The following is a 24,303-nucleotide window of genomic DNA, read 5'->3' as shown; positions in this document are numbered from 1 at the left end:
ATATTATGCTTTCCAGAAATAAAGACGATGCTTAATTTGTGTGTGCACATGCATGCACATTTTTGTGGTTATCCTAAAAACAAATTAATAATAAATTATATACCATCATGATTAAGCTCGATATTTTTATACATGTTACATAATTTTTTTCACTCACAACCATTTTATTATATTAATTATTAATATAACAACGCGATGCGATTTCATGTACTATCTTTGAATCAATATTATAATTATTTTGACAGACATCGTCAGTTTGATTTATTGGTGTCAATTTAAAAAAAAAAAGAAAAGTTTAACACAAATAAGGTTTCATATCTTTAATTAAGTTAAGATATTAAATAAAATCCTCCTTGGTGATTCCCAATTCGACTGTAGTCTGTACTGTTATTTTACCTCAGCCTTATGTGATTTAAAAAAATAAATAAAATGCCAAATGTAAACATCTAAATGATTCACCGCATGTTCACCGCCCACTGTGTGGAGGGGACGCTTACGCTCCACGGTATTGGCCGATAACCAAAAGTGCTAGCTCGCATTACTAACCGACGGCCGTAACGCCGTGTGGCGCGATCTAGACCGGTTTTTGAACCGAAAAATTTTATCTTGGCGTTGAAGCGGAACTTCCATGTGGCAGAATACGTATGTATGCTATATACAGACCGCCTGCGGGGAGTGTCGACACGAACGAGGTGAAACGACTTTTCGCCTCGGACGTGCCGACGTTCGCTGCGGGTGACTGGAATAGCAAGCATACGCACTGGCTGTCTCGCTTCAACTGCCACAACGGCAACGCCCTCTATAACCTTATTGATTATAACAATATCGTGATAGAGGGCCCTCCTGAACCCACTCACTATCCCGATAATGACTCCCACCGCGCGGATATTATCGACTTTTCGATCCACAATGTGGTCCGCCAGTCGATAACGCAAACTGTCATTGTGGACGAACTCGACTCAGACCATCTGCCGGTATTGGCCGAGTTCGCTGCAGACAGTCCGGCAATCGCCCCATCCCGCTCCCTCCGATGTGTAAATTGGAAGTTATTCGCAAGCACGCTTGAGCGCTCCACCCCCGCACGCGCGGTTACAAGCGCCGCGGATGTGGAGATGTTTGCGAATGATTTGCAAGATACACTACAAACCGCCCTCGTCCGAGCCACGACACACAAACCGTCCACCTCCCGTCTCCCCCCTCTTCCTGGTTACCTCAAAAACCTTATCCAGAGGAAGCGAGCTCTGCGACGGCAATGGCAGCGAACTCGCTGCCCGACCCTCAAGCGGCAACTTGTTCGTTTGCGAGAACAGGTTAGCAAGGCGCTTGAGGAGCACAAAAGCGAGGGCTGGCACCGGTCGCTCGAACAGGCCGCCGAGGACTGGCCGTCGCTTCATCGACTCTGTCGCAGGTTCAAATCCTCAACCGCCCCCGCGCGCCCACTCACCGACTCCGCAGGTACTTATGTATATAGCCCTCAGGGTCGCGCTGACTTGTTTGCCGAACACCTGGCACAAGTTTTTCAGCCGAACCCCCTGACGCCGTCGAACGCCGCCCACGCAACGGCAGTGAACGAATACCTAACGAGTTTTCTAAATTCACCGATGCCACTCGCTGAGGAAGCATTCTTCACGTCCCCGTCCGCCGTCCGCCGTGCGATTTCGCGTACAAAGTTGCGCAAAGCGCCCGGCGCGGACGGCGTGACGAATGAATCCCTGCGCCACCTCCCCCGTAAAACAGTCGCGGCTCTGTCGCGGCTGTTTAACGGTATATTACGCTCCGGTCATTTCCCTTCAGTGTGGAAGACCGGACGCGTAATAATGATCCCCAAACCAGGAAAGAATGCTTCCTTACCGAGCAGCTATCGACCCATTACTCTGTTGAGCACAGTCTCCAAAGTATTCGAGTCATTGCTGTTGCCGATGCTGCGCCCGTACGTGTCGCCTCGCGCTGAGCAATTCGGCTTTCGCGAGGCACATAGTACCACCCTTCAGGTGACAAGAGTATTGCACCACCTTAGCTCCGCTTTGAACAAGAATGAGAGAGCGGTTGCAGTACTGTTGGACATCGAAAAGGCTTTCGACCGCGTCTGGCATGAGGGTCTTATATATAAGATCCTTACCGCCACCCAGTGCCCCGCACGGCTCGTGAGGATATTGCACTCCTTCCTCACGAATCGTTCCTTTCACGTATCCGTGTCCCCCGCCATTTCACAAGACCACGCTGTGCAGGCGGGTGTCCCGCAGGGCAGCTGTTTATCGCCCGCGCTATACTCTGCCTACACAGACGATTTCCCCTCCCCCGCGCAACCCTCCAACCAAATCGTCGCATTGTACGCCGACGATGTAGCCTTTGTCGCCGCATCGATGTGGACATCGAATGCGGTGATAAAGGCGCAGCGTTGGTTGGACGAATTGCCTGCGTATTTTGAGCGCTGGCGGATTACCGCGAACGCTAGAAAGACGCAGGCGATTATATTCGGCGGTTGGACCCCCTCCACCCATCTCACTCTGGCTGGTGAGCAAATCCCTTGGTCCAGCACTGTCACCTACCTGGGCATCACTATTGATCGCCGGCTTCGCTTTAACAGCCACGTGAAGCAGGTAATCAATAAGTGTAAATCCGCCCACGCAATACTTCGTCCGGTGTTGTCATCCGAACTCCCGCTGCGTATAAAGGTAAGTCTGTATAAGATTTACCTAAGGCCGCTCCTTACGTACGCCGCGCCCGCCTGGTATGCTTTTGTGGGTGAAAGCCTGCGCCGCAAAATGCGCGCGCGGCAGTCACTCGCATTACGCACTATCGCTGGCGCGCCGTGGTGCGTGAGGAACGAGCGGATACGCAGCGATCTCGGTGTGGAAACACTTGACGATTTCATCCTACGCCTATCCCAGAATATGTTTGCGCGCGCGGATGCATCCTCTCACTCCCATCTCCGAGAGATTGCACCGATGCGCGCCCCTCCCGAGTCGCGCCGTCCTTTTCCGCGCGACTTGTTATCACCCCCCCCTCCCGCGGCGTATACAACGCCCTCCTATCCTCCGGAATTGCTAGCTGCAATGACGGCTCCGTTACATACACCCGCGCCTCCAGCGCCACCTTCCGCCCACGCACTCCGTGCGCTCCCTCACACTCCGGTGCATAACGCACCATCCCTCCATACCTTCCTGCATGCACTTATAGTGCACTCCATCACTCCCCCGCCCCCGCAAGTCCCGTACTCTACTGCCCCGGCGCGCCCAGCCGCGCCGCCCACTACCCCTACGCCTACACCAATACAAATCCCGTCTGTCGGTACACAAGTACCCAGCCCACTCCCCCACCTATACTCCCACGCGCAATTGGCGCCTCCTACCCCGCCCACTCGTGTCGCCTCGCCCCAGTCCCCCTCCGTCCCCGGTCATGACACAACTCATGGCCGGGCTCGTAAAAGAAAGAGGTCGATTGATTCGTGCGACGCGGAATCAAATTCCAAAAAATAAGGGCTTTTCACGCCCCCCCAAATTCCCGCCCGTGTTGACGGGCGGCGTTATATACCCATTGCAGGGGGCTTCCCGCCCCGAACAATGTTCCCCACGCAGCCTCCTCGCGGAGGCTGCGTGTGCGAAGATCCTAGTCAGCAAAATTTTATACAGTTTCTATTGATTGAACTTATACTACAACAAGCAACATGCCGCCAAAAACGAGTGGAAAGGCCGCCAAGAAGTCCGGCAAAGCGCAGAAGAACATCTCGAAGTCTGACAAGAAAAAGAAGAAGCACAAGAGGAAGGAGAGCTACGCCATTTACATTTACAAGGTGCTCAAGCAGGTCCACCCCGACACCGGTATCTCCTCGAAGGCCATGTCCATCATGAACTCGTTCGTGAACGACATTTTCGAGCGCATCGCCGCGGAGGCGTCCCGGCTCGCTCACTACAACAAGCGGTCGACCATCACGTCGCGAGAGGTGCAAACCTCCGTGCGGCTGCTGCTGCCCGGCGAGCTCGCCAAGCACGCGGTCAGCGAGGGCACAAAGGCTGTCACCAAGTACACGAGCTCCAAGTGAGCGGTGAGCGGTCGTCGGGACAACGGCGTGGCGTGTTCGACTTATCGAACGCCCGCTCGCTCGCGTTTTGTGTTTATTATTATTATATACTATCAAAACAACAACGGCCCTTTTCAGGGCCACAATATATTTCATGAATGAATTGTGTGTGTGTGTACACGCCAAAAATACGTTTCTCCAACACGAACAACAGCAGTGAGAAAAAAAAAAACCTAAATTTGTAAGTAATTTTGAAATTCGAATTTCGAATTATACGTTCAACAATAATTATTAACGTTGGTCATATTTTGTGGGTATGATTTATTTTATTTTATTTACAAACTAGGGCTTCGCCCGTGGTACATATTATTTCGCAATAATAAAAAGTAGCCTATGTATGTTCTTTCTCAGCGTCTAAAGATTGTCTGTGCCAAATTTCATCAAAATCGGTCCAGTAGTTTTGATGATGAGCCTATTCATTAACAAACAAAGTTTTCCTCTTTATAATATTAGTGTAGATACAATATTATGATTGTCAGATCTACCAACCCGATATGCACACAACATTTCATGAGAATCGATCGAGCCGTTTCGTAGGAGTTTAACTTTAATTGGTTTAGATTATACAGAAGAATAAAATATAATCTAAAAATCTATATAGGTAGGTAGGTAGGTAGGTAGGTAGGTACGTACAATATAAAAATGAGACCCGTTTCGCGTTGTCACGGCATCACGTGTGAACGGCTGAACCGATTTCGATAATTCTTTCTTATCAAGTATATTCCTTATTATAATATTAGGATATAGATAAAAATTATACATAATTATTATAGATGTTTAGTTTATAATAAACCTTCTTGTTGAACGCATCAAAATCCGTTCCGTTTCATTTTATGTTTGTTTGTAATATAATATATATAATAATAACAACAAACAATTGATGGAAAATTACCATACCTTTCAATGCTGCCTGCCTTTCAATTTTCTCGGTTTTGGAGACGACTGTATATTATGTTTTTATGTTTCCATATTATGCTTTCCAGAAATAAAGACGATGCTTAATTTGTGTGTGCACATGCATGCACATTTTTGCGGTTATCCTAAAAACAAATTCATAATAAATTATATACCATCATGATTTGGCTCGATATTTTTATACATGTTACATAATTTTTTTTCACTCACAACCATTTTATTACTTATATATTAATATAACAACGCAATGCGATTTCATGTACTATCTTTGAATCAATATTATATTTATTTTGACAGACATCGTCAGTTTGATTTATTGGTGTCAATTTAAAAAAATAAAAAAGTTTAACACAAATAAGGTTTCATATCTTTAATTAAGTTAAGATATTAAATAAAATCCTCCTTGATGATTCCCAATTCGACTGTAGTCTGTACTGTTATTTTACCTCAGCCTTATGTCAAAACGTAAATTTAATTGATATACAACAAAAAATTAATATTAATTATTAAATGGAGAAATAATTAAACTTGTACAGTTAATTTGAAGTTATTTTTTTTTTTTAATAACTGTTTAACAAATAAATGGTAGATTGATTAGTTATCGCCCGCGGCTGTGCCTGCATTGTTCAGAACGTAACAAATTATATATACTAAAAGCTTCCTCGAGATGCAGCCTATCTATTGAAATAAACCGCATCAAAATCGGTTCTCTAGTTTTAATTATACAAATTTATATAGGGAATATAGCACACACGGACAGACATTCAAACCGATTTTCTGTTATATTTATATAGTTTTGTGTTTTGCAATAGTTTTGGTAAATTAATATTTTGTACTAGATTTCCGCCCGCGGCTTCGCCCGCGTTTTCAAAGGAAAACCCGCATAGTTCCCGTTCCCGCGGGATTTCCGGGATAAAACCTACCCTATGTGTTAATCCAAGTTACCTTCTATATGTGTGCTAAATTTCATTGTAATCGGTTCAGTAGTATTTTTCCGGACGTATAGAAATTTTCCTGGCGTATGGAAATTTTCCGGACTGAGAAAATTTTTCCTAACCTAACCTAACCCAACCTAACCTAACCTAACCTAACCTAACCTAACCTAACGTAACCTAACGTAACCTAACGTAACGTAACCTAACCTAACCTAACCTAACCTAACCTAACCTAACGTAACCTAACGTAACCTAACCTAACCTAACCTAACCTAACCTAACCTAACCTAACGTAACCTAACGTAACCTAACGTAACCTAACGTAACCTAACGTAACCTAACCTAACGTAACCTAACGTAACCTAACCTAACCTAACGTAACGTAACCTAACGTAACCTAACGTAACCTAACGTAACCTAACCTAACCTAACCTAACCTAACGTAACCTAACGTAACCTAACGTAACCTAACGTAACCTAACGTAACCTAACGTAACCTAACGTAACCTAACGTAACCTAACCTAACCTAACCTAACGTAACCTAACGTAACCTAACCTAACCTAACCTAACCTAACGTAACGTAACCTAACGTAACGTAACCTAACGTAACCTAACCTAACCTAACCTAACCTAACCTCTCCTAACCTAACCTCTCCTAACCTAACCTAACCTAACCTAACCTAACCTAACCTATCCTTTTCCACCTTATAGAAATTTTTCCTGACGTATAGAAATTTTCCTGGCTTATATAAATGTTCCTGACTTATAGAAATTTTCCTGGCGTATAGAAATTTTCCGGACTTATGATAATTCTCCTATCTTATAGAAATTTTCCTTTCTTATGGAATAATCAACTTGAAGATTACTCGAGATCTCAAAAACGGCGCAACGGATTTTGATGCGGTTTATTTTAATAGATATAATTTTTAAATGTTCATAAAATTTGCAACCGAACGAGGCCGCGGCGAATTTCTAGTTAGGTATATTATGAACGTATTATGTATTTGTTGGTATTTTTTTTTTTAGTGCTGTTTTGTTTTGGTATACGAAAATACCTATGTAGAGTATGAAGTAAAATAAATATAGTTTGAAAAACTAAAAAACACGCTTTCAAGTTAGATACTTACCACTAAAAAGTAGAAAATAATAATTCTTTAATCTTGTAATCAAGCAATAACCAAGACATATTTTATTTTTGAACGCATTTTTATGAAACTTTGCACCTATGTAGAGTATGTATGAAGTAAAATAAAAAAGTAGAATAATTTCCATCCATTTTGGATAAGACCGTACATGTAAATTTAATGAATAGATCCAGTACGACCATACCATAATGACGAACATAACAATATTATGACATGGGCTGTGTATGACATTGACAATATTATGACAGTGCAGATTGCACATTGCACATTGAAGATCGTTTTTCTTTTTTTTTTTTTGTTTTCGAGTTCGAGTAGTTAATTTTGCATCAGGAATCGTGCAAATCCAACACAAAACTTTGATTATTATTATTTTATCTCTCTTTTCTCGACATACACACCGCGCGAACGGTTACTTATCGATGTCTCTCTCGCACTCGACTACGATGAATAACGAAACGGAGACGAGTGTACCTAATGTGTTTATAAAAACGGCGTCGTACGCGTTTTCGTATTCATTCGAAGCGCAACCACTTCTCCGTGCGGTCGTATTTGTTGTTTTATTTCTCTATAATAAATATAGTGAATTCGAATTTCGAACAAGCCCCCCGGTCACAATGGCTCGCACAAAGCAGACCGCTCGCAAGTCCACCGGTGGAAAGGCGCCGAGGAAGCAGCTCGCCACCAAAGCGGCCCGCAAGAGTGCGCCCGCAACCGGTGGCGTGAAGAAGCCCCATCGCTACAGGCCCGGCACGGTTGCTCTGCGTGAGATTCGTCGCTACCAGAAGAGCACTGAGCTACTGATCCGCAAGTTGCCGTTCCAACGTCTCGTCCGTGAGATAGCGCAGGACTTCAAGACCGACCTCCGCTTCCAGAGCTCGGCCGTCATGGCCCTGCAGGAGGCGAGCGAAGCGTACCTCGTAGGTCTATTTGAAGACACCAATCTGTGCGCTATACACGCTAAGAGAGTGACCATTATGCCAAAGGACATTCAATTGGCCCGCCGTATCCGTGGTGAACGCGCCTAAGATCCGTTTGTTGTTTGCATTGTTCGTGTCTCGTGTCGTGTCGTGTGGTGTGTGGTTTCAATATGAAATAACATAACATAACATGACATAGCACAGAGGACACGTCATCGGACATCGAATGTTAAAAAAAAAGGCCCTTTTCAGGGCCGCACGTGATTCATTTTAATAGTAGGTACCTAACCTAACTATAAACGTTTTCCACTGTGCAGTAACGGAAACATACAACGAAATATCTAATAATATAATGATAATATTGTTATGAGAATGATAAAATGTATTAATATTATTATATTACTATTATAAACAGAAAACTTACCTACCTGATGAATTTTAGATTTTAGTAATGTAATCATTCAGTAGCCATTAACTTTAAATTCTTCTAATGAAATAGTTTTATTTAATATTATAAATGCAAAAGTTGTTGATGGATGGACGTATGTATGTATGTACCTATGTGTTGAACCGATTACAATGAAATTTAGCACACATAATAATAGAGAGATAATAGAGTACAAGTGAAATGATAGTGAGTGTTGTAGTTTTGCGCGCGTGGGGAAACATATCCATAATACAATAATATATAATATTGTGGAATTAATGAATCGTATGCGGCCCTGAAAAGGGCCTTTTTGTTGTTAATTTGTTTGTTTCAAAATCATCGCCGTGGTGGTCGTACGCCCATCTTTATTCGTACCAAGAATAATAATTATTAAAACGCCGAATCGATTGCATGGAATAATTATTGACGTACGTACGAACGGACGGACGATCTTTGAAGTAACACAATTAATTAACCGCCGAATCCGTAGAGGGTACGTCCCTGACGTTTCAGCGCGTACACGACGTCCATTGCGGTGACGGTCTTCCTCTTTGCGTGCTCGGTGTAAGTGACGGCGTCACGGATCACGTTCTCAAGGAATACCTTGAGAACGCCGCGCGTCTCTTCGTATATCAAACCGGATATACGCTTGACGCCACCCCTGCGAGCGAGACGACGGATCGCGGGCTTCGTGATACCCTGGATGTTGTCACGGAGCACCTTCCTGTGCCGCTTAGCGCCACCTTTTCCGAGCCCCTTGCCTCCTTTACCGCGGCCTGTCATATCGCCGACTGTCTTGCGTTATTCTACTCGTTTACTTGCTTACTCGCTGCGTGCCCGAAAGCTTGTGCGCTCCGCGCCTTCGGGGTCTTCGCTCCCACCATCACTGGTGAGGGGAAAGAGTACCGGGGCTAGGCCCCCCAACTCTGGTGTCTCTCGCCTCCCGCCACTACGGGAGGGTCCCTGGGATAACCCCACTATGGGGTTGTTGTTTGTTTATTTGCCGCATGCGCGTTGGTTTTGGTAGTGCTCAACGCAGTCTCCCCACCCAGGCAACCTGCCCACGGCGACTCGGGGTCCGCGTTTCCGCTAACCGGGCGATCCGCCCCACCGGGTGAGACCCTTAAGGGAGGCCCAGCGAGTGCGGATCAGCGACCATGCGCGGTGGCGACGCGTCCCCCTCGTCCCGGGCCAAGTCGCGCGGGTAGGGCTTCGCGTCAATCGCGCTAGCTCTCCAAGGTGCAATGTTTCGGAGGTGTTCGTAATTTGATCTATCGGTTTTTGCGAAGATCTTCTTTGCTTGTTCTTTGATAATCTTTTCGAGAGGCTCCACTCCCAAGTCCCTCTCGATAGTGGAATTGCGGACGTATCTGGGGGCGTCGACAATAACCCGCAGAGTGCGCGACTGAGCCGTCTTTATTTTCTTTTTATTGGCTTCTGAGATGTAGCCGTACCAGACTGGAGCAGCGTACAAGATCTTGGGTTTTACATAGGTATTATATAGTCTCAGCTTCAGTCTGGTAGGCAAGCTGGATGTGAAGATCGGTCTCAGTCGCACAGCCGCGACTTGTGCCTGGCGAGCGGCTTTCAGGGCTTGATGGTTAAAGGCTAGGCGCCTGTCTATCTCCACCCCCAGATACGTGACTTTATTTGACCACGGAATCTTGGTTCGCAGTACTTCCAGGTTCGCCGGGTTCGGCGCACAGCCCATACAGATTGCCTGCGTCTTCCTCGGATTGACCCGGAGCCTCCACTTGTCCAGCCACTCCGGCAGCTGATCAAGCATTTTCTGCATTTTGATAGCGGCATGATTCCGGTTGAGCGATGTTGCTATGTACGCCGTGTCGTCCGCGAACAGGGACAATTGGGAGTCCGCCCTGTTCGGGATATCGTCCGTATACACGGCGTACAAGTGTGGTGACAAGCAGCTGCCTTGTGGGACTCCGGCTTCAATCCTCCTGGTACTGGAGGAGGCACCCCCTATGCGGACCTGAAAGGCCCGGTCCTCCAAGAAACTCCGCATAAAGCCGAGGATATACTGTGGGCAATCCAATTGGCTCAGCTTGTACAGAAGGCCCTCGTGCCACACCTTGTCAAAGGCCTTCTCCATGTCCAAGAACACTGCAACTGCCGCTTCCTTTTTATTTGAGGCCGCTGCTAAGGAATGTACGACTCTGGACAGTTGCAGTGTTGTGCTGTGTTCTGCCCGGAATCCAAATTGCTCGTCTCTCGGGGTGAAATGTGGTGTGAAACGTCTTAGTATCAATCGTTCAAGCACCTTGGACATGGAGGGCAGCAGCGAGATCGGCCTGTATCCGTCCGGTTTGGTGTTATCCTTCCCTGGCTTCGGCAGCATAACCACTGTGGCCGTTTTCCAGTTGCAGGGGACATGTCCCAACCTCAGACATCCATTGAACACGCGGCTGAGTGCCGCTACCGCTCGCCTATGTAGGTTTTTAAGGGCCATGTTGGTGATGGCGTCATTGCCAGGCGCTTTCTTGGGTTGTAGTTCACGTATCGCCTTTTGTACCTCTCTGGGAGACACCGCCTTTATATTCTCCTGTAGGCGCGGCCCGGCGAATACATCGTATAGCGCTTTTTCCACCATTCCAGTGTGCGCTGCGTCAACGGATGGGAGTGGCTTGAATGTGCTGGCCAGGTGGTCGGCCAGTAACTCTGCTCTATGGTTGGCATCGTATACTAAACCGCTTTCCGTCCTCAGCGGTAGGTCGGGAGTGGTGTCTTTCGTGAGCCCCTTGCAGAGCCTGTGTAGGGTTTCGTCGCTTCCCAGTGCTGCATCTATGGCTTCCTCCCATTCAATGGTTCTTTGGTTATTCAGCAGCTCTTTGACTTCCTCGTCGAGACGATTTAGTTTACTGCGAAGAGTCGGACACCTGGATCTTTGCCATTCCTTCCGCAATCGACGCTTCTCCTTGAGCTTAGTTTCCAGGTGTCTAGGCAGTGGTGGACAGCCACGGGGAGTCAGTTTTTTCGTAGAGCTGAACAGGGCCTCCTGAATGTTCCGGGTGATATCTCTGGCGTACATGTCGACGTCCTCCCTACATTCGATCGGTCCTGTAGTGATATTAGCAGTTTTCTCCTTGAATGCTTCCCAATTAGTTTTCCCCCTTCTGGGGACTGGCGGGATGGTTGTCGGGGGCGTTGAGACGGTTACTACGACTGGGTGATGGTCCGACCCCATATTGTCCTCCAGGACCTCCTGCGTGAGCCTCCCATCAAAGGCCCGGGTGACTGCAAAGTCTATAGTGCTTGGCATGTGGGTGTGCGTGTCCGGGTAGTGTGTTGGTACACCCGGGCTGTGGACAATGGCGTCAACATGATCCAGGGCGGCTCGGAGTCGCGTGCCAGCAGAGTTCGTGTTCGGTCCGCCCCATTCTAGGTTTTGGGCGTTCCAATCGCCCATGGCCAGAGTGGCGATATCTTGCGGAGGAGAGAGGATTGTTTCAATGTCGCTTCTGGAGATAGCGTTTCCTCCCGGCCGGTAGATGCTAAGAATTCTTGTTTGTGTGCCCCGGATATCAATCTCAATCCCCAGGGCATCCATGGCTTCCAGCTGTGTATAGGGAGCCAGTGGTCTGTGGATCACTGCCCTCTTGACTAGGACAGCAATCCCACGGTACGCGCTCCCAGCTTGGTTCGTTTTGTCCTCCCTATACACATGGTATCCTGGGACTCTCAGTTTTTCCTTGGTTGATAAGTGGGTCTCGGAGATCAAGGCGATGTGAATTTTGTACTCTTGTAGGACCTGCTTCAGCAGAGCGGCCTTCTGCCGCAGGCCTCGAGCGTTCCAGTAGAGAATTTTCAGGTTATCCATTGTGGAGTTCCAAAATTTTGGAAAGTCCTTGGACGACCGCCGTCACGGGGCTCTCGTCATTGAGTACGGCGTTCAGTACGTCGATCATGATCTTGACCAGCACGGCCACCTCTTCCTTGCGCTGGGGGGTGTCCTGGCGTGTCTGGCGTGCGGTTTTCCTCTTTAGAAGCTCCACTACTTGCACGTCCTTTGTTGTTGTAGCCGTTTGTTCGGTTACTTGGGCGGCTGGCTCCTTTGTGGTTGGCATCTCTTCTGTCTTGTTTTTCTTCGGCTTCTTTTTCTTCTTTTTGGGGGCCGCTGCCGCTAGTTTAGGCATGTTGGCCACGGCCATTAGTGAAGCGCCCGTCTGTTCGCCCAGTGGGACGGGTTCCACGGACGTCGGGGCGGGGGGGTCCTCGGGTTTCCCCTTCGGCGGTCTCGTTGTGGCCGTGGGACCGGCCTTCTTGTTCCTTGCCTCCCGCTTGAACACAGGGCAGGAGGCATTGTTGGCCGGGTGCGGCCCTCCGCAGTTTGCGCATGTCGCCGGAATGTCTTTAGGGCGGCTGCACTCTTTCGCCGCGTGCGCCTCCCCGCATCTTACGCACTTGATTGGTCGGTGGCAATTGTGCGAGGAGTGGCGAAACTTTTGGCACCGGTGGCATTGCGCCGGCCCCTTCTTTGCTCGCCAGGCTTCTATTTTGATCCCCGGCATACACAGCATTTCGTTGATGCTGTATATAGCCGGGGTGGTGTCAGCTTCTCGCTTTATTATTGCGAAGAATATGCAGCCGGGCCGGCCCTTCCTTGCCCTTATATGGCGTGCATATTCCGCCTTGTGTCCCAGTTCACTAAATGCATCCATGATCTCCTCCGGAGTCGTCTGACTGGGAAGGCCGCGTATTGCGACCTTCAGGCTCCGTTCCTGCGGTGGCGTGTAAGCGTGCCACGCTATGTCGCTCAACCCGCCCAAGTAATTCTGAATGCATCTAAATTCATCTCCGTCTTCGGGCATGAATCTTATGCCTTTCCCGTAAGGGCGGGCGCTGGGGTTCCTTCCTAGTAGTTTCTTTAGTTCCTTGAAATGGGATGCCCAATTCGGTAGTTCGTCCACTACTATTGGTGGGTATTTGTCCTTCTTTGTGGTGGCAGCCGTGGTGACGCCCTGTGTTGTCGGCAGCGGCTGGTCTCCCGCGGGGGGTGGGGGGGATCTCGCGGCCGTCGCGTATGTCCGCACCTCTGGGTTGAGTCTTTTCCTAGGTCTCGCGTTTTCCGCTTCATGTTCGTCGCTTGCGGAGCGGGGGCGCCGCAAGGGGGTATCCATGGGAGGGAGGGGGGTGCTCCTCGCCTCTTCGATCACAGCCTTCTCCTCTTCAGGTATCGGCTGCGCCATCATCTTCTGAATTTGCTTTTTACGCTCGCTGAGGCAGGCGGCCATCGCGGCGTGCATCTCTTCTGAGAGGGCTCCCAGCTCAAAGAGGCGGCTTGTGAGGATCATGTCCTTCTCTAAGCGGGCGCGTGGGGATAGGGTTTCGCCGGTGTTTTTCGCCGAAGTAGCCTGCGGAATCTTGGGGGGCTCTGGTTCCTCTTCGTCGGAGCTTCCATCGTCCTCCATAGAATCGCTCTTTGTTGAGTGGCTCTCCGCTCGGTCAACCGCGGTTTCAGTGCCTCTGTGGCTTTCCGCTCGGTAAACCGAGGTTTTGGTATCTATGCGGCTCTCCGTTCGGTCAACCTGCATCTCAGTATCGGTAACATGAACGCTAGGTGGCGCTTCGGTGCCGCGGCTCTCCTGTCGGTAAACCCGCGGGTTCGTTGTTTGCCCGCTAGGTGGCGCTTGGCTAGTCCTCGCCAGTCTTGGGTCGCGATTGCGCGGCTCCATTTCAACGATACGAATTTCATAAATTCTTAACTGTTGATATGTGGTTTGGCCCTGAAAAGGGCCTTTGATATGGAGAAAACTCTGTTGGCAGAGTAAGGAGCGACCACACGGTCCCAGGAGGGGGATCTACAGCCCCTCCTCCTCACGTTCCCCGGTGAGACCCGCTTGTGGGAGGCCGGGAAAAGTGAGGAGGCGAGAATAAACCTTCCCTCCGGAATCAAATATGAAAGCCTCTTACTCCACGGCGGTTACTTGATGTGAATTTTGCTCAGCAAAATCTCCGTAACTCTTCTTGTGTGCTTGTGGACCCGTGTGCTCTCAACGATCGCTCGGCGAATCCTGCGCTCCGCGCCATTTCATGTCGGACTTTTATACACACACATTATACACGCGTTTCGCTCGGCTCGCCCTCGACGCGCGACGGAGACGGATAGATATATCGTGCATATCGAGGGACTGCGTTAATAATCTTTGAATAATAATAATAATAACTCAATCACAACAATTGACAACATTTCATTTTTTAATCGCATATTTTAAGAGAAATTAAATAAAAAAAAAAATAACGATAAATGTGATGATGACGTCATACATACGGAGGAATAAAAAATAAAAATACTATCACATTTACACTAGACATTAACAGGGTAGGTATGGCATGTGTCAAATTTCATATTAATGTAATTTTTGTGAATTATTATATAAATAAGTAGCTTGAAATTTTTTGAAATGTATATAATAGATCGTCATTACTTAATTAACTTACTTGTGTTGTTATCATTATCCTTCTAATATTATAAATGTTACTATTTCACGCAAATATTACTGAACTGATTACAATGAACTTGGATTAACACATAGGATAGGTTTTATCCTGTTGAAAAAAAAAAATAAAAATCGACACAGCAAATTAAATAAGTAATTATTATTAACCAACTCTCTATCTATAAATATAGATCCCTCGTAGTTATTAAGTATAGTAGAGCCATTTTAAAATAGGCAACATTTGACAGTTCAACAAAATTCAACAACGTAACCTAGTAACGACGACATAGAATAACAAGATATTTCGTTTTGTTAGAACTGCACATTTGCTTAACTTTTTTCAATTACGACTACATAATATTAATTATAATAATAATGACCGATAAAAGTATTTTTTTTTTTTTAAGATTTCATTTTACTGATAAACCATTCTAAACATAATAAATACCAGAGACGTTACTCTAAAAATCGAAATCTGACATCTAGAATCGAATGCTTCACTTTAATCGATGTTTACTGCGCTCAGGTGCATTACGAAGATTTAAGGAATCTACAACGGTACGACAATAATAATTCATCAAAACATGGATACGTCATTGTCGCTATTGAATTAATCGTAATTGCAGTTGATGATGATGATATTATATATAAGTAACTTAATGATTAGGTAAATAATAAACTATTAATTAACTACCTACATTCGTGTTATTATCGATTCGTCATAATATTGTTACTACTCCTCTGTCTATTATTTAGGTATTGCTTATTATGCGTTATTATGCGACGATATTAAGTTAACACAATAATAATATTATAATAAATACGCAATTGTGAATCGTAGTCTCGTTCTCGCGCGGCCTATATAATATTTTGACAATATTAAAACGTGCGGGCGTTGCGGTGTGGTGTGCGTACTATGTACCTACTAGCTGTTAGTACCTGTGACTGTGAATATAATATTGTGACAAATATGTGACATTTATTTATAATATTGTCATTTCGTTATTGTGGCACATTCGTATTGTTATTATTTTTGTATTTAAAGGACGTTAAACATATTCGACCGATCGCCGAACTGTGTGTGTAGCCGGCCGCGCGGTCGTCGTTTGCGTTATGCTGTTCTACAACAGGTCACATTCATCCCCCTAAAAACCGTCGCAAACATATTATATGGCGATTACGAATAGTTTCACCTTAACGTCTGTATATCAGTGTATTGAGAGAGCCTTTTTCGAAACGACAATCGGTTTAATTACAGGTGAAATGATAATTTTAAAGTTGACACCGCGCACGCGGATAGCCCTTGGCAAAATTTAAACGTCCATCGCTATCGATGCGCTCCTCGAGCGTCGCGCGGGCTTGCACACTACGAGGGCCGATCTCAAAAGGGACGAGAAACATGTGAAACGTATACTTTTAAACGTTAATTTCACGTAAAATATACGTTCGAACGGAGGCATGTTAGTGAAAAGTTTCAAGCGCGACCGCGAGAAAACGTATCTCGATTGCACGGTTCCCCGTGAGGTAAACCGTCCAGTCGATTCCTACACTAGCGACACCGTACGTCGAATACAGTGAAACCTACTAAGTACTACTTATATATACTAATTATTATTACATACTATTGTCGACGTAAAGTTGAATTTTAATTAACAAAAATGGCAGACACCGCAGTCGAAACTGAAACTCCGGCGCCAGCGTCGACGCCCGCGAAGAAAGCGCCCAAAGCATCAGCAGCAGCAGCAGCAGCGGCGTCGGGAGGAGCCAAGAAAGCGGCCAAAGCAAGATTGGCGCACCCGAAGACGTCGGAAATGGTGAACACTGCTATCAGCGATCTCAAAGAGCGTAGCGGCTCTTCCCTGCAGGCGATCAAGAAGTACATATCGGCCACGTACAAGGTGGACGCGGATAAACTGGCGCCGTTCATTAGGAGATATCTCAAGGGCGCCGTCGAATCCGGCACGCTCGTTCAGACGAAGGGCAAGGGCGCATCTGGCTCGTTCAAACTGGAGTCAAAGTCCTCCGCGGCCAAGAAGAAGACCTCTCCGTCGAGCGGAGCCGCCGGCAAGGGCTCCGGAGCGGCGGCGGCCGTCAAGGTGCGCAAATCTGGCGGCGGTGGCAAGGCGCAAGCGGCCGCCAAAAAGACGGCCGTCAACGCAGGCAGCAGGTCCAAGAAGGCGGCGGCAGCCGCCGCCGCAGCAGCGGCCGCAGACTCGTCGTCCTCGCCGTCCAAGTCGAAAGCGTCAGCGGTGAAAGACAAGAAAGTAGCTGCAGGCAGAAAGAAGCCCGCCGCGGCCGCCAAGAAGGCGCCGGCTGCGGGCAAGGCGGCCGCAAAACCCGCCGCAGCAGCGTCGGCCGCCGCGCCGAAGGCTAAGAGGAGTGCCAAACCGCCGACGAAGAAGCCGAAGGCACCGAAACCGAAGAAAGCGGCAACGCCAAAATCCAAAGCGGCCACCGCCAAGAAAGCCTCGGCCGCGTCCAAGAAGTGAACGTGTGGTGTGCGTGCAATCGATCAATCGCAAGCGCAAGCGCAACCTAATTCGACTTCGACGAAGGTTAAGGTTGGAACTGGTTATGCAGTGCAGCGGCGACGGCGAGTGCATCGGGCACAAGTCTCAGCAAAATAGATACATATTATATATTATCTATCGCCAAAAAGCCCTTCTCAGGGCTAACATATATTTTCGAATGCGCACTCACTACGAACGTTAACGTTTCCTTCCAATTTGCGAGGACGAACAAGCAACTTGTAGGTACCTACACAATAAAACTACAATTATTACAATTTTACAAATTACATAATAGTTATGTAACATCATAATATATTATAGTAGCAACTAGCAACATGCATGCACAATATAATAACAACAAGAAAATCAAATCTACTACTAACTAATCTACAGCTTTACGTTAGGTTAGGTTTAGGTTTAGGTTTAGGTTTAGGTTTAGGTTTAGGTTTAGGTTTAGGTTTAGGTTTAGGTTAGGTTAGGTTAGGTTAGGTTAGGTTTCTTAAAAAAAAACTACACAGAAATAGGAGCCCCGCGAAGCGGGGCTCCGTCGACGCGCAATGAAATAAGGAATAAATAAAAAAACATCAAAATATACCTACGTAATACGTACGGTAAACACACACGTTACTTTTTACCTTCAACTTGCAAAATAAAATATTATGTAACTATTCATCGCACACTGCAACACGCTACCACACAGACAGACACAGACACAGACACAGACACAGACACAGACACAGCACAGACACCGCCCGCCCGCCCCACACCAGCGCACGCCGCCCGACCGACCGCCCGCCCGACGCCCGACTCCCGATAGTACATTTTACCGAAACTTACTAAATACCTACTCTCTAAAATCTATACATACCTACTGCTATGAATAATTATTAATTATTATTGATGGTTGTCTAGACAACACAGTCTGTTTCTGTCACCTGACAAGTTACTTTAAAAACAATCAACCACGGTACAGATACAAACTGTCTTTTCGACATCGTCATAGATTGTGACGTACGTACTAATCATTATTATTATGAGTAACTAGCGGTCCGCCCCGGCTTCGCCCGTGGTACATGTTTACGTTTTCTCTACGTAAGAACCATCCTCGTACTTCAAGGAATATAATAAAAAAAAAAGAATTATCGAAATCGGTTCAGCCGTTCTCGAGTTATGCGCTTACCAACACATGTTGCGATTCATTTTTATATATAAGAAGAAGAAGAAGAAAGAAGAAGAAGAAGATAATAATATTTGGGGATGCTGTACACTGAATCAAAAAAAAAAAAATATCATTTTGCATGTATGTTAAGAGATGAAGCCTCGCTTAAATAAAAATATAAATAAAATATGTACATAACAATATAAATTATTATTATTTGACACGGTCGTGTTCACTGCGCATCGCTCGTCGTTTGTGTTCGCTCGCATTTCACGGCGTCATGCCCACCGCAATCACTAGGACGCGTAGCCGTTATATATTAAATCAGATGGTGTCTTAAAAAAAAAACATACTTTAGTGATCGGCGCGTATCGTTGTACGTATCAGTTTTTCGTTTATTATAATATTATCAAAGAAAACGGTAAATAATGTCTGGACGCGGTAAAGGCGGTAAAGTGAAGGGGAAGGCAAAGTCACGTTCCAACCGTGCCGGTCTGCAGTTCCCCGTCGGCCGTATTCACAGATTGCTCAGGAAGGGCAATTACGCTGAGCGCGTGGGCGCCGGTGCCCCGGTCTACCTGGCGGCCGTGATGGAGTACCTGGCGGCTGAAGTTCTCGAGTTGGCCGGCAACGCGGCGCGCGACAACAAGAAGACTAGAATTATTCCGAGACATCTGCAATTGGCCATACGTAACGACGAAGAGCTGAACAAGCTCCTCTCCGGCGTGACCATAGCACAGGGCGGTGTATTGCCTAACATTCAGGCTGTGCTGCTGCCCAAGAAGACGGAGAAGAAGGCCTAATTGGATTGCATTGCATTTACCAATAACGCTACAATTACATATTTTTATGTATGTTCATCATAATATTATGAATTGTTCAAAAGGCCCTTTTCAGGGCCGCAATATATGTCTTGACAACAACGATAGATAGAGTTTCTAGCAGCCTAAACTCTCATCTCTTCAGTGATCGTTTACCATTTGACACGTACCAGAACATGAATAATATTAATCTATGTGTTTCGCCCGCATTTAATATTATATTATAATATAGCCTTTAACCCTAGAACCGTATCCATATTAGAATTTCATTAACGCTACCCAGGTGTACAAGACGTGTAGGTACCCCGATGAAAAAAAAGTAACATTCATTTGAGTATTTTTAATTTAATTTATAATGGCATTTTTGTATTTGATCAGTAGTTCCTGAGATTAGCGCGTTCAAACAAACAAACTCTTCAGCTTTATAATATTAGGATATAGATAAGAATTATACATAATTATTATAGATGTTTAGTTTATAATAAACCTTCTTGTTGAACGCATCAAAATCCGTTCCATTTTATGTTTGTTTGTAATATATATAATAACTAGCTGTGCCCCGCGGTTTCACCCGCATTGCTCCGCTCCTATTGGTCTTAGCGTGATTATATATAGCCTATAATAGCCTTCCTCGATAAATGGGCTATCTAACACCGAAAGAATTTCTGAAATTCGATTAGTAGTTCCTGAGATTAGCGTGTTCAAATAAACAAACAAACAAACTCTTCAGCTTTATAATATTAATTATAGATAATGTTCGTTCGTTAATCGTTTTCGTCAAGCGGGAAACTTGGAATATTGAAACTGTTTGGCGAGGCGAGCAACTGTTTTCATACTTCGTATTGTGTAAGCTGGAAATTTAAATAAATGTTAAATCAAGTAAAATTTTTAATAAATAGGTACTTGCTATTGTTTGGATACTATAGATTTATTTATTTATCATTTTATTTGATTTTGATATTTTATTTAAAGAAAAACCCGTTCCCGTAGGATTTCCGGGATAAAACCTTCTAATCTTATGTCCTTTCTCGGGTATCAAAATATCTCTAAGTATACCAAATTTCATGCAAATTGGTTCAGTAGTTAAGGCGTGATTGAGTAACAGACATACAGACAGAGTTACTTTCGCATTTATAATATTAGTATGGATAACAACAAACAATTGATGGAAAATTACCATACCTTTCAATGCTGCCTGCCTTTCAATTTTCTCGGTTTTGGAGACGACTGTATATTATGTTTTTATGTTTCCATATTATGCTTTCCAGAAATAAAGACGATGCTTAATTTGTGTGTGCACATGCATGCACATTTTTGTGGTTATCCTAAAAACAAATTAATAATAAATTATATACCATCATGATTAAGCTCGATATTTTTATACATGTTACATAATTTTTTTCACTCACAACCATTTTATTATATTAATTATTAATATAACAACGCGATGCGATTTCATGTACTATCTTTGAATCAATATTATAATTATTTTGACAGACATCGTCAGTTTGATTTATTGGTGTCAATTTAAAAAAAAAAAGAAAAGTTTAACACAAATAAGGTTTCATATCTTTAATTAAGTTAAGATATTAAATAAAATCCTCCTTGGTGATTCCCAATTCGACTGTAGTCTGTACTGTTATTTTACCTCAGCCTTATGTGATTTAAAAAAATAAATAAAATGCCAAATGTAAACATCTAAATGATTCACCGCATGTTCACCGCCCACTGTGTGGAGGGGACGCTTACGCTCCACGGTATTGGCCGATAACCAAAAGTGCTAGCTCGCATTACTAACCGACGGCCGTAACGCCGTGTGGCGCGATCTAGACCGGTTTTTGAACCGAAAAATTTTATACAGTTTCTATTGATTGAACTTATACTACAACAAGCAACATGCCGCCAAAAACGAGTGGAAAGGCCGCCAAGAAGTCCGGCAAAGCGCAGAAGAACATCTCGAAGTCTGACAAGAAAAAGAAGAAGCACAAGAGGAAGGAGAGCTACGCCATTTACATTTACAAGGTGCTCAAGCAGGTCCACCCCGACACCGGTATCTCCTCGAAGGCCATGTCCATCATGAACTCGTTCGTGAACGACATTTTCGAGCGCATCGCCGCGGAGGCGTCCCGGCTCGCTCACTACAACAAGCGGTCGACCATCACGTCGCGAGAGGTGCAAACCTCCGTGCGGCTGCTGCTGCCCGGCGAGCTCGCCAAGCACGCGGTCAGCGAGGGCACAAAGGCTGTCACCAAGTACACGAGCTCCAAGTGAGCGGTGAGCGGTCGTCGGGACAACGGCGTGGCGTGTTCGACTTATCGAACGCCCGCTCGCTCGCGTTTTGTGTTTATTATTATTATATACTATCAAAACAACAACGGCCCTTTTCAGGGCCACAATATATTTCATGAATGAATTGTGTGTGTGTGTACACGCCAAAAATACGTTTCTCCAACACGAACAACAGCAGTGAGAAAAAAAAAAACCTAAATTTGTAAGTAATTTTGAAATTCGAATTTCGAATTATACGTTCAACAATAATTATTAACGTTGGTCATATTTTGTGGGTATGATTTATTTTATTTTATTTACAAACTAGGGCTTCGCCCGTGGTACATATTATTTCGCAATAATAAAAAGTAGCCTATGTATGTTCTTTCTCAGCGTCTAAAGATTGTCTGTGCCAAATTTCATCAAAATCGGTCCAGTAGTTTTGATGATGAGCCTATTCATTAACAAACAAAGTTTTCCTCTTTATAATATTAGTGTAGATACAATATTATGATTGTCAGATCTACCAACCCGATATGCACACAACATTTCATGAGAATCGATCGAGCCGTTTCGTAGGAGTTTAACTTTAATTGGTTTAGATTATACAGAAGAATAAAATATAATCTAAAAATCTATATAGGTAGGTAGGTAGGTAGGTAGGTAGGTACGTACAATATAAAAATGAGACCCGTTTCGCGTTGTCACGGCATCACGTGTGAACGGCTGAACCGATTTCGATAATTCTTTCTTATCAAGTATATTCCTTATTATAATATTAGGATATAGATAAAAATTATACATAATTATTATAGATGTTTAGTTTATAATAAACCTTCTTGTTGAACGCATCAAAATCCGTTCCGTTTCATTTTATGTTTGTTTGTAATATAATATATATAATAATAACAACAAACAATTGATGGAAAATTACCATACCTTTCAATGCTGCCTGCCTTTCAATTTTCTCGGTTTTGGAGACGACTGTATATTATGTTTTTATGTTTCCATATTATGCTTTCCAGAAATAAAGACGATGCTTAATTTGTGTGTGCACATGCATGCACATTTTTGCGGTTATCCTAAAAACAAATTCATAATAAATTATATACCATCATGATTTGGCTCGATATTTTTATACATGTTACATAATTTTTTTTCACTCACAACCATTTTATTACTTATATATTAATATAACAACGCAATGCGATTTCATGTACTATCTTTGAATCAATATTATATTTATTTTGACAGACATCGTCAGTTTGATTTATTGGTGTCAATTTAAAAAAATAAAAAAGTTTAACACAAATAAGGTTTCATATCTTTAATTAAGTTAAGATATTAAATAAAATCCTCCTTGATGATTCCCAATTCGACTGTAGTCTGTACTGTTATTTTACCTCAGCCTTATGTCAAAACGTAAATTTAATTGATATACAACAAAAAATTAATATTAATTATTAAATGGAGAAATAATTAAACTTGTACAGTTAATTTGAAGTTATTTTTTTTTTTTAATAACTGTTTAACAAATAAATGGTAGATTGATTAGTTATCGCCCGCGGCTGTGCCTGCATTGTTCAGAACGTAACAAATTATATATACTAAAAGCTTCCTCGAGATGCAGCCTATCTATTGAAATAAACCGCATCAAAATCGGTTCTCTAGTTTTAATTATACAAATTTATATAGGGAATATAGCACACACGGACAGACATTCAAACCGATTTTCTGTTATATTTATATAGTTTTGTGTTTTGCAATAGTTTTGGTAAATTAATATTTTGTACTAGATTTCCGCCCGCGGCTTCGCCCGCGTTTTCAAAGGAAAACCCGCATAGTTCCCGTTCCCGCGGGATTTCCGGGATAAAACCTACCCTATGTGTTAATCCAAGTTACCTTCTATATGTGTGCTAAATTTCATTGTAATCGGTTCAGTAGTATTTTTCCGGACGTATAGAAATTTTCCTGGCGTATGGAAATTTTCCGGACTGAGAAAATTTTTCCTAACCTAACCTAACCCAACCTAACCTAACCTAACCTAACCTAACCTAACCTAACGTAACCTAACGTAACCTAACGTAACGTAACCTAACCTAACCTAACCTAACCTAACCTAACCTAACGTAACCTAACGTAACCTAACCTAACCTAACCTAACCTAACCTAACCTAACCTAACGTAACCTAACGTAACCTAACGTAACCTAACGTAACCTAACGTAACCTAACCTAACGTAACCTAACGTAACCTAACCTAACCTAACGTAACGTAACCTAACGTAACCTAACGTAACCTAACGTAACCTAACCTAACCTAACCTAACCTAACGTAACCTAACGTAACCTAACGTAACCTAACGTAACCTAACGTAACCTAACGTAACCTAACGTAACCTAACGTAACCTAACCTAACCTAACCTAACGTAACCTAACGTAACCTAACCTAACCTAACCTAACCTAACGTAACGTAACCTAACGTAACGTAACCTAACGTAACCTAACCTAACCTAACCTAACCTAACCTCTCCTAACCTAACCTCTCCTAACCTAACCTAACCTAACCTAACCTAACCTAACCTATCCTTTTCCACCTTATAGAAATTTTTCCTGACGTATAGAAATTTTCCTGGCTTATATAAATGTTCCTGACTTATAGAAATT

At 44.4% G+C, this 24,303-nt stretch overlaps 6 protein-coding genes across 6 annotated transcripts; 5 read left to right on the top strand and 1 right to left on the bottom strand.

The window, feature by feature from the left end:
- The first annotated feature begins 3,646 nt into the window (after positions 1–3,646).
- LOC149475599 (histone H2B) lies at positions 3,647–4,167 on the top strand. The gene has a single exon (XM_089712733.1). The coding sequence runs from the start codon at positions 3,668–3,670 to the stop codon at positions 4,040–4,042; it is 375 nt and encodes a 124-aa protein (XP_089568859.1). The 5' UTR covers positions 3,647–3,667; the 3' UTR covers positions 4,043–4,167.
- Positions 4,168–7,577: 3,410 nt separating this feature from the next.
- Positions 7,578–8,334, top strand: LOC149475598 (histone H3). Its single transcript, XM_089712534.1, has one exon. The coding sequence runs from the start codon at positions 7,693–7,695 to the stop codon at positions 8,101–8,103; it is 411 nt and encodes a 136-aa protein (XP_089568660.1). The 5' UTR covers positions 7,578–7,692; the 3' UTR covers positions 8,104–8,334.
- Positions 8,335–8,631: 297 nt separating this feature from the next.
- Positions 8,632–9,281, bottom strand: LOC149475597 (histone H4). Its single transcript, XM_089712703.1, has one exon. The coding sequence runs from the start codon at positions 9,203–9,205 to the stop codon at positions 8,894–8,896; it is 312 nt and encodes a 103-aa protein (XP_089568829.1). The 5' UTR covers positions 9,206–9,281; the 3' UTR covers positions 8,632–8,893.
- Positions 9,282–16,452: 7,171 nt separating this feature from the next.
- On the top strand, positions 16,453–17,393 carry LOC149475596 (uncharacterized). Its single transcript, XM_089713143.1, has one exon. It carries the CDS (start codon positions 16,536–16,538, stop codon positions 17,364–17,366), a length of 831 nt encoding a protein of 276 aa, XP_089569269.1. The 5' UTR covers positions 16,453–16,535; the 3' UTR covers positions 17,367–17,393.
- A 1,548-nt stretch (positions 17,394–18,941) lies between these two features.
- LOC149475595 (histone H2A) lies at positions 18,942–19,537 on the top strand. Its single transcript, XM_089712597.1, has one exon. The coding sequence runs from the start codon at positions 18,975–18,977 to the stop codon at positions 19,347–19,349; it is 375 nt and encodes a 124-aa protein (XP_089568723.1). The 5' UTR covers positions 18,942–18,974; the 3' UTR covers positions 19,350–19,537.
- Positions 19,538–21,242: 1,705 nt separating this feature from the next.
- LOC149475594 (histone H2B) lies at positions 21,243–21,763 on the top strand. The gene has a single exon (XM_089712734.1). The coding sequence runs from the start codon at positions 21,264–21,266 to the stop codon at positions 21,636–21,638; it is 375 nt and encodes a 124-aa protein (XP_089568860.1). The 5' UTR covers positions 21,243–21,263; the 3' UTR covers positions 21,639–21,763.
- Positions 21,764–24,303: the final 2,540 nt, after the last annotated feature.

This window comes from Colias philodice, chromosome 29 (genome assembly GCF_061535455.1).
Source record: "Colias philodice isolate Cphi_HAF_F1 chromosome 29, ilColPhil1 Martin Lab GWU primary, whole genome shotgun sequence".
Lineage (NCBI taxonomy): Eukaryota > Metazoa > Arthropoda > Insecta > Lepidoptera > Pieridae > Colias > Colias philodice.
The sequence above is the reverse complement of the archived record's forward strand: the minus strand, read 5'-3'. Positions and strand labels throughout refer to the sequence as shown.

Excerpts from the sequence above, each read along its gene's own strand:
- LOC149475594 (XM_089712734.1), top strand. The coding sequence starts at position 21,264 with ATGCCGCCAAAAACGAGTGGAAAGGCCGCCAAGAAGTCCGGCAAAGCG.
- LOC149475597 (XM_089712703.1), bottom strand. The coding sequence starts at position 9,205 with ATGACAGGCCGCGGTAAAGGAGGCAAGGGGCTCGGAAAAGGTGGCGCT.
- LOC149475598 (XM_089712534.1), top strand. The coding sequence starts at position 7,693 with ATGGCTCGCACAAAGCAGACCGCTCGCAAGTCCACCGGTGGAAAGGCG.
- LOC149475595 (XM_089712597.1), top strand. The coding sequence starts at position 18,975 with ATGTCTGGACGCGGTAAAGGCGGTAAAGTGAAGGGGAAGGCAAAGTCA.
- LOC149475599 (XM_089712733.1), top strand. The coding sequence starts at position 3,668 with ATGCCGCCAAAAACGAGTGGAAAGGCCGCCAAGAAGTCCGGCAAAGCG.
- LOC149475596 (XM_089713143.1), top strand. The coding sequence starts at position 16,536 with ATGGCAGACACCGCAGTCGAAACTGAAACTCCGGCGCCAGCGTCGACG.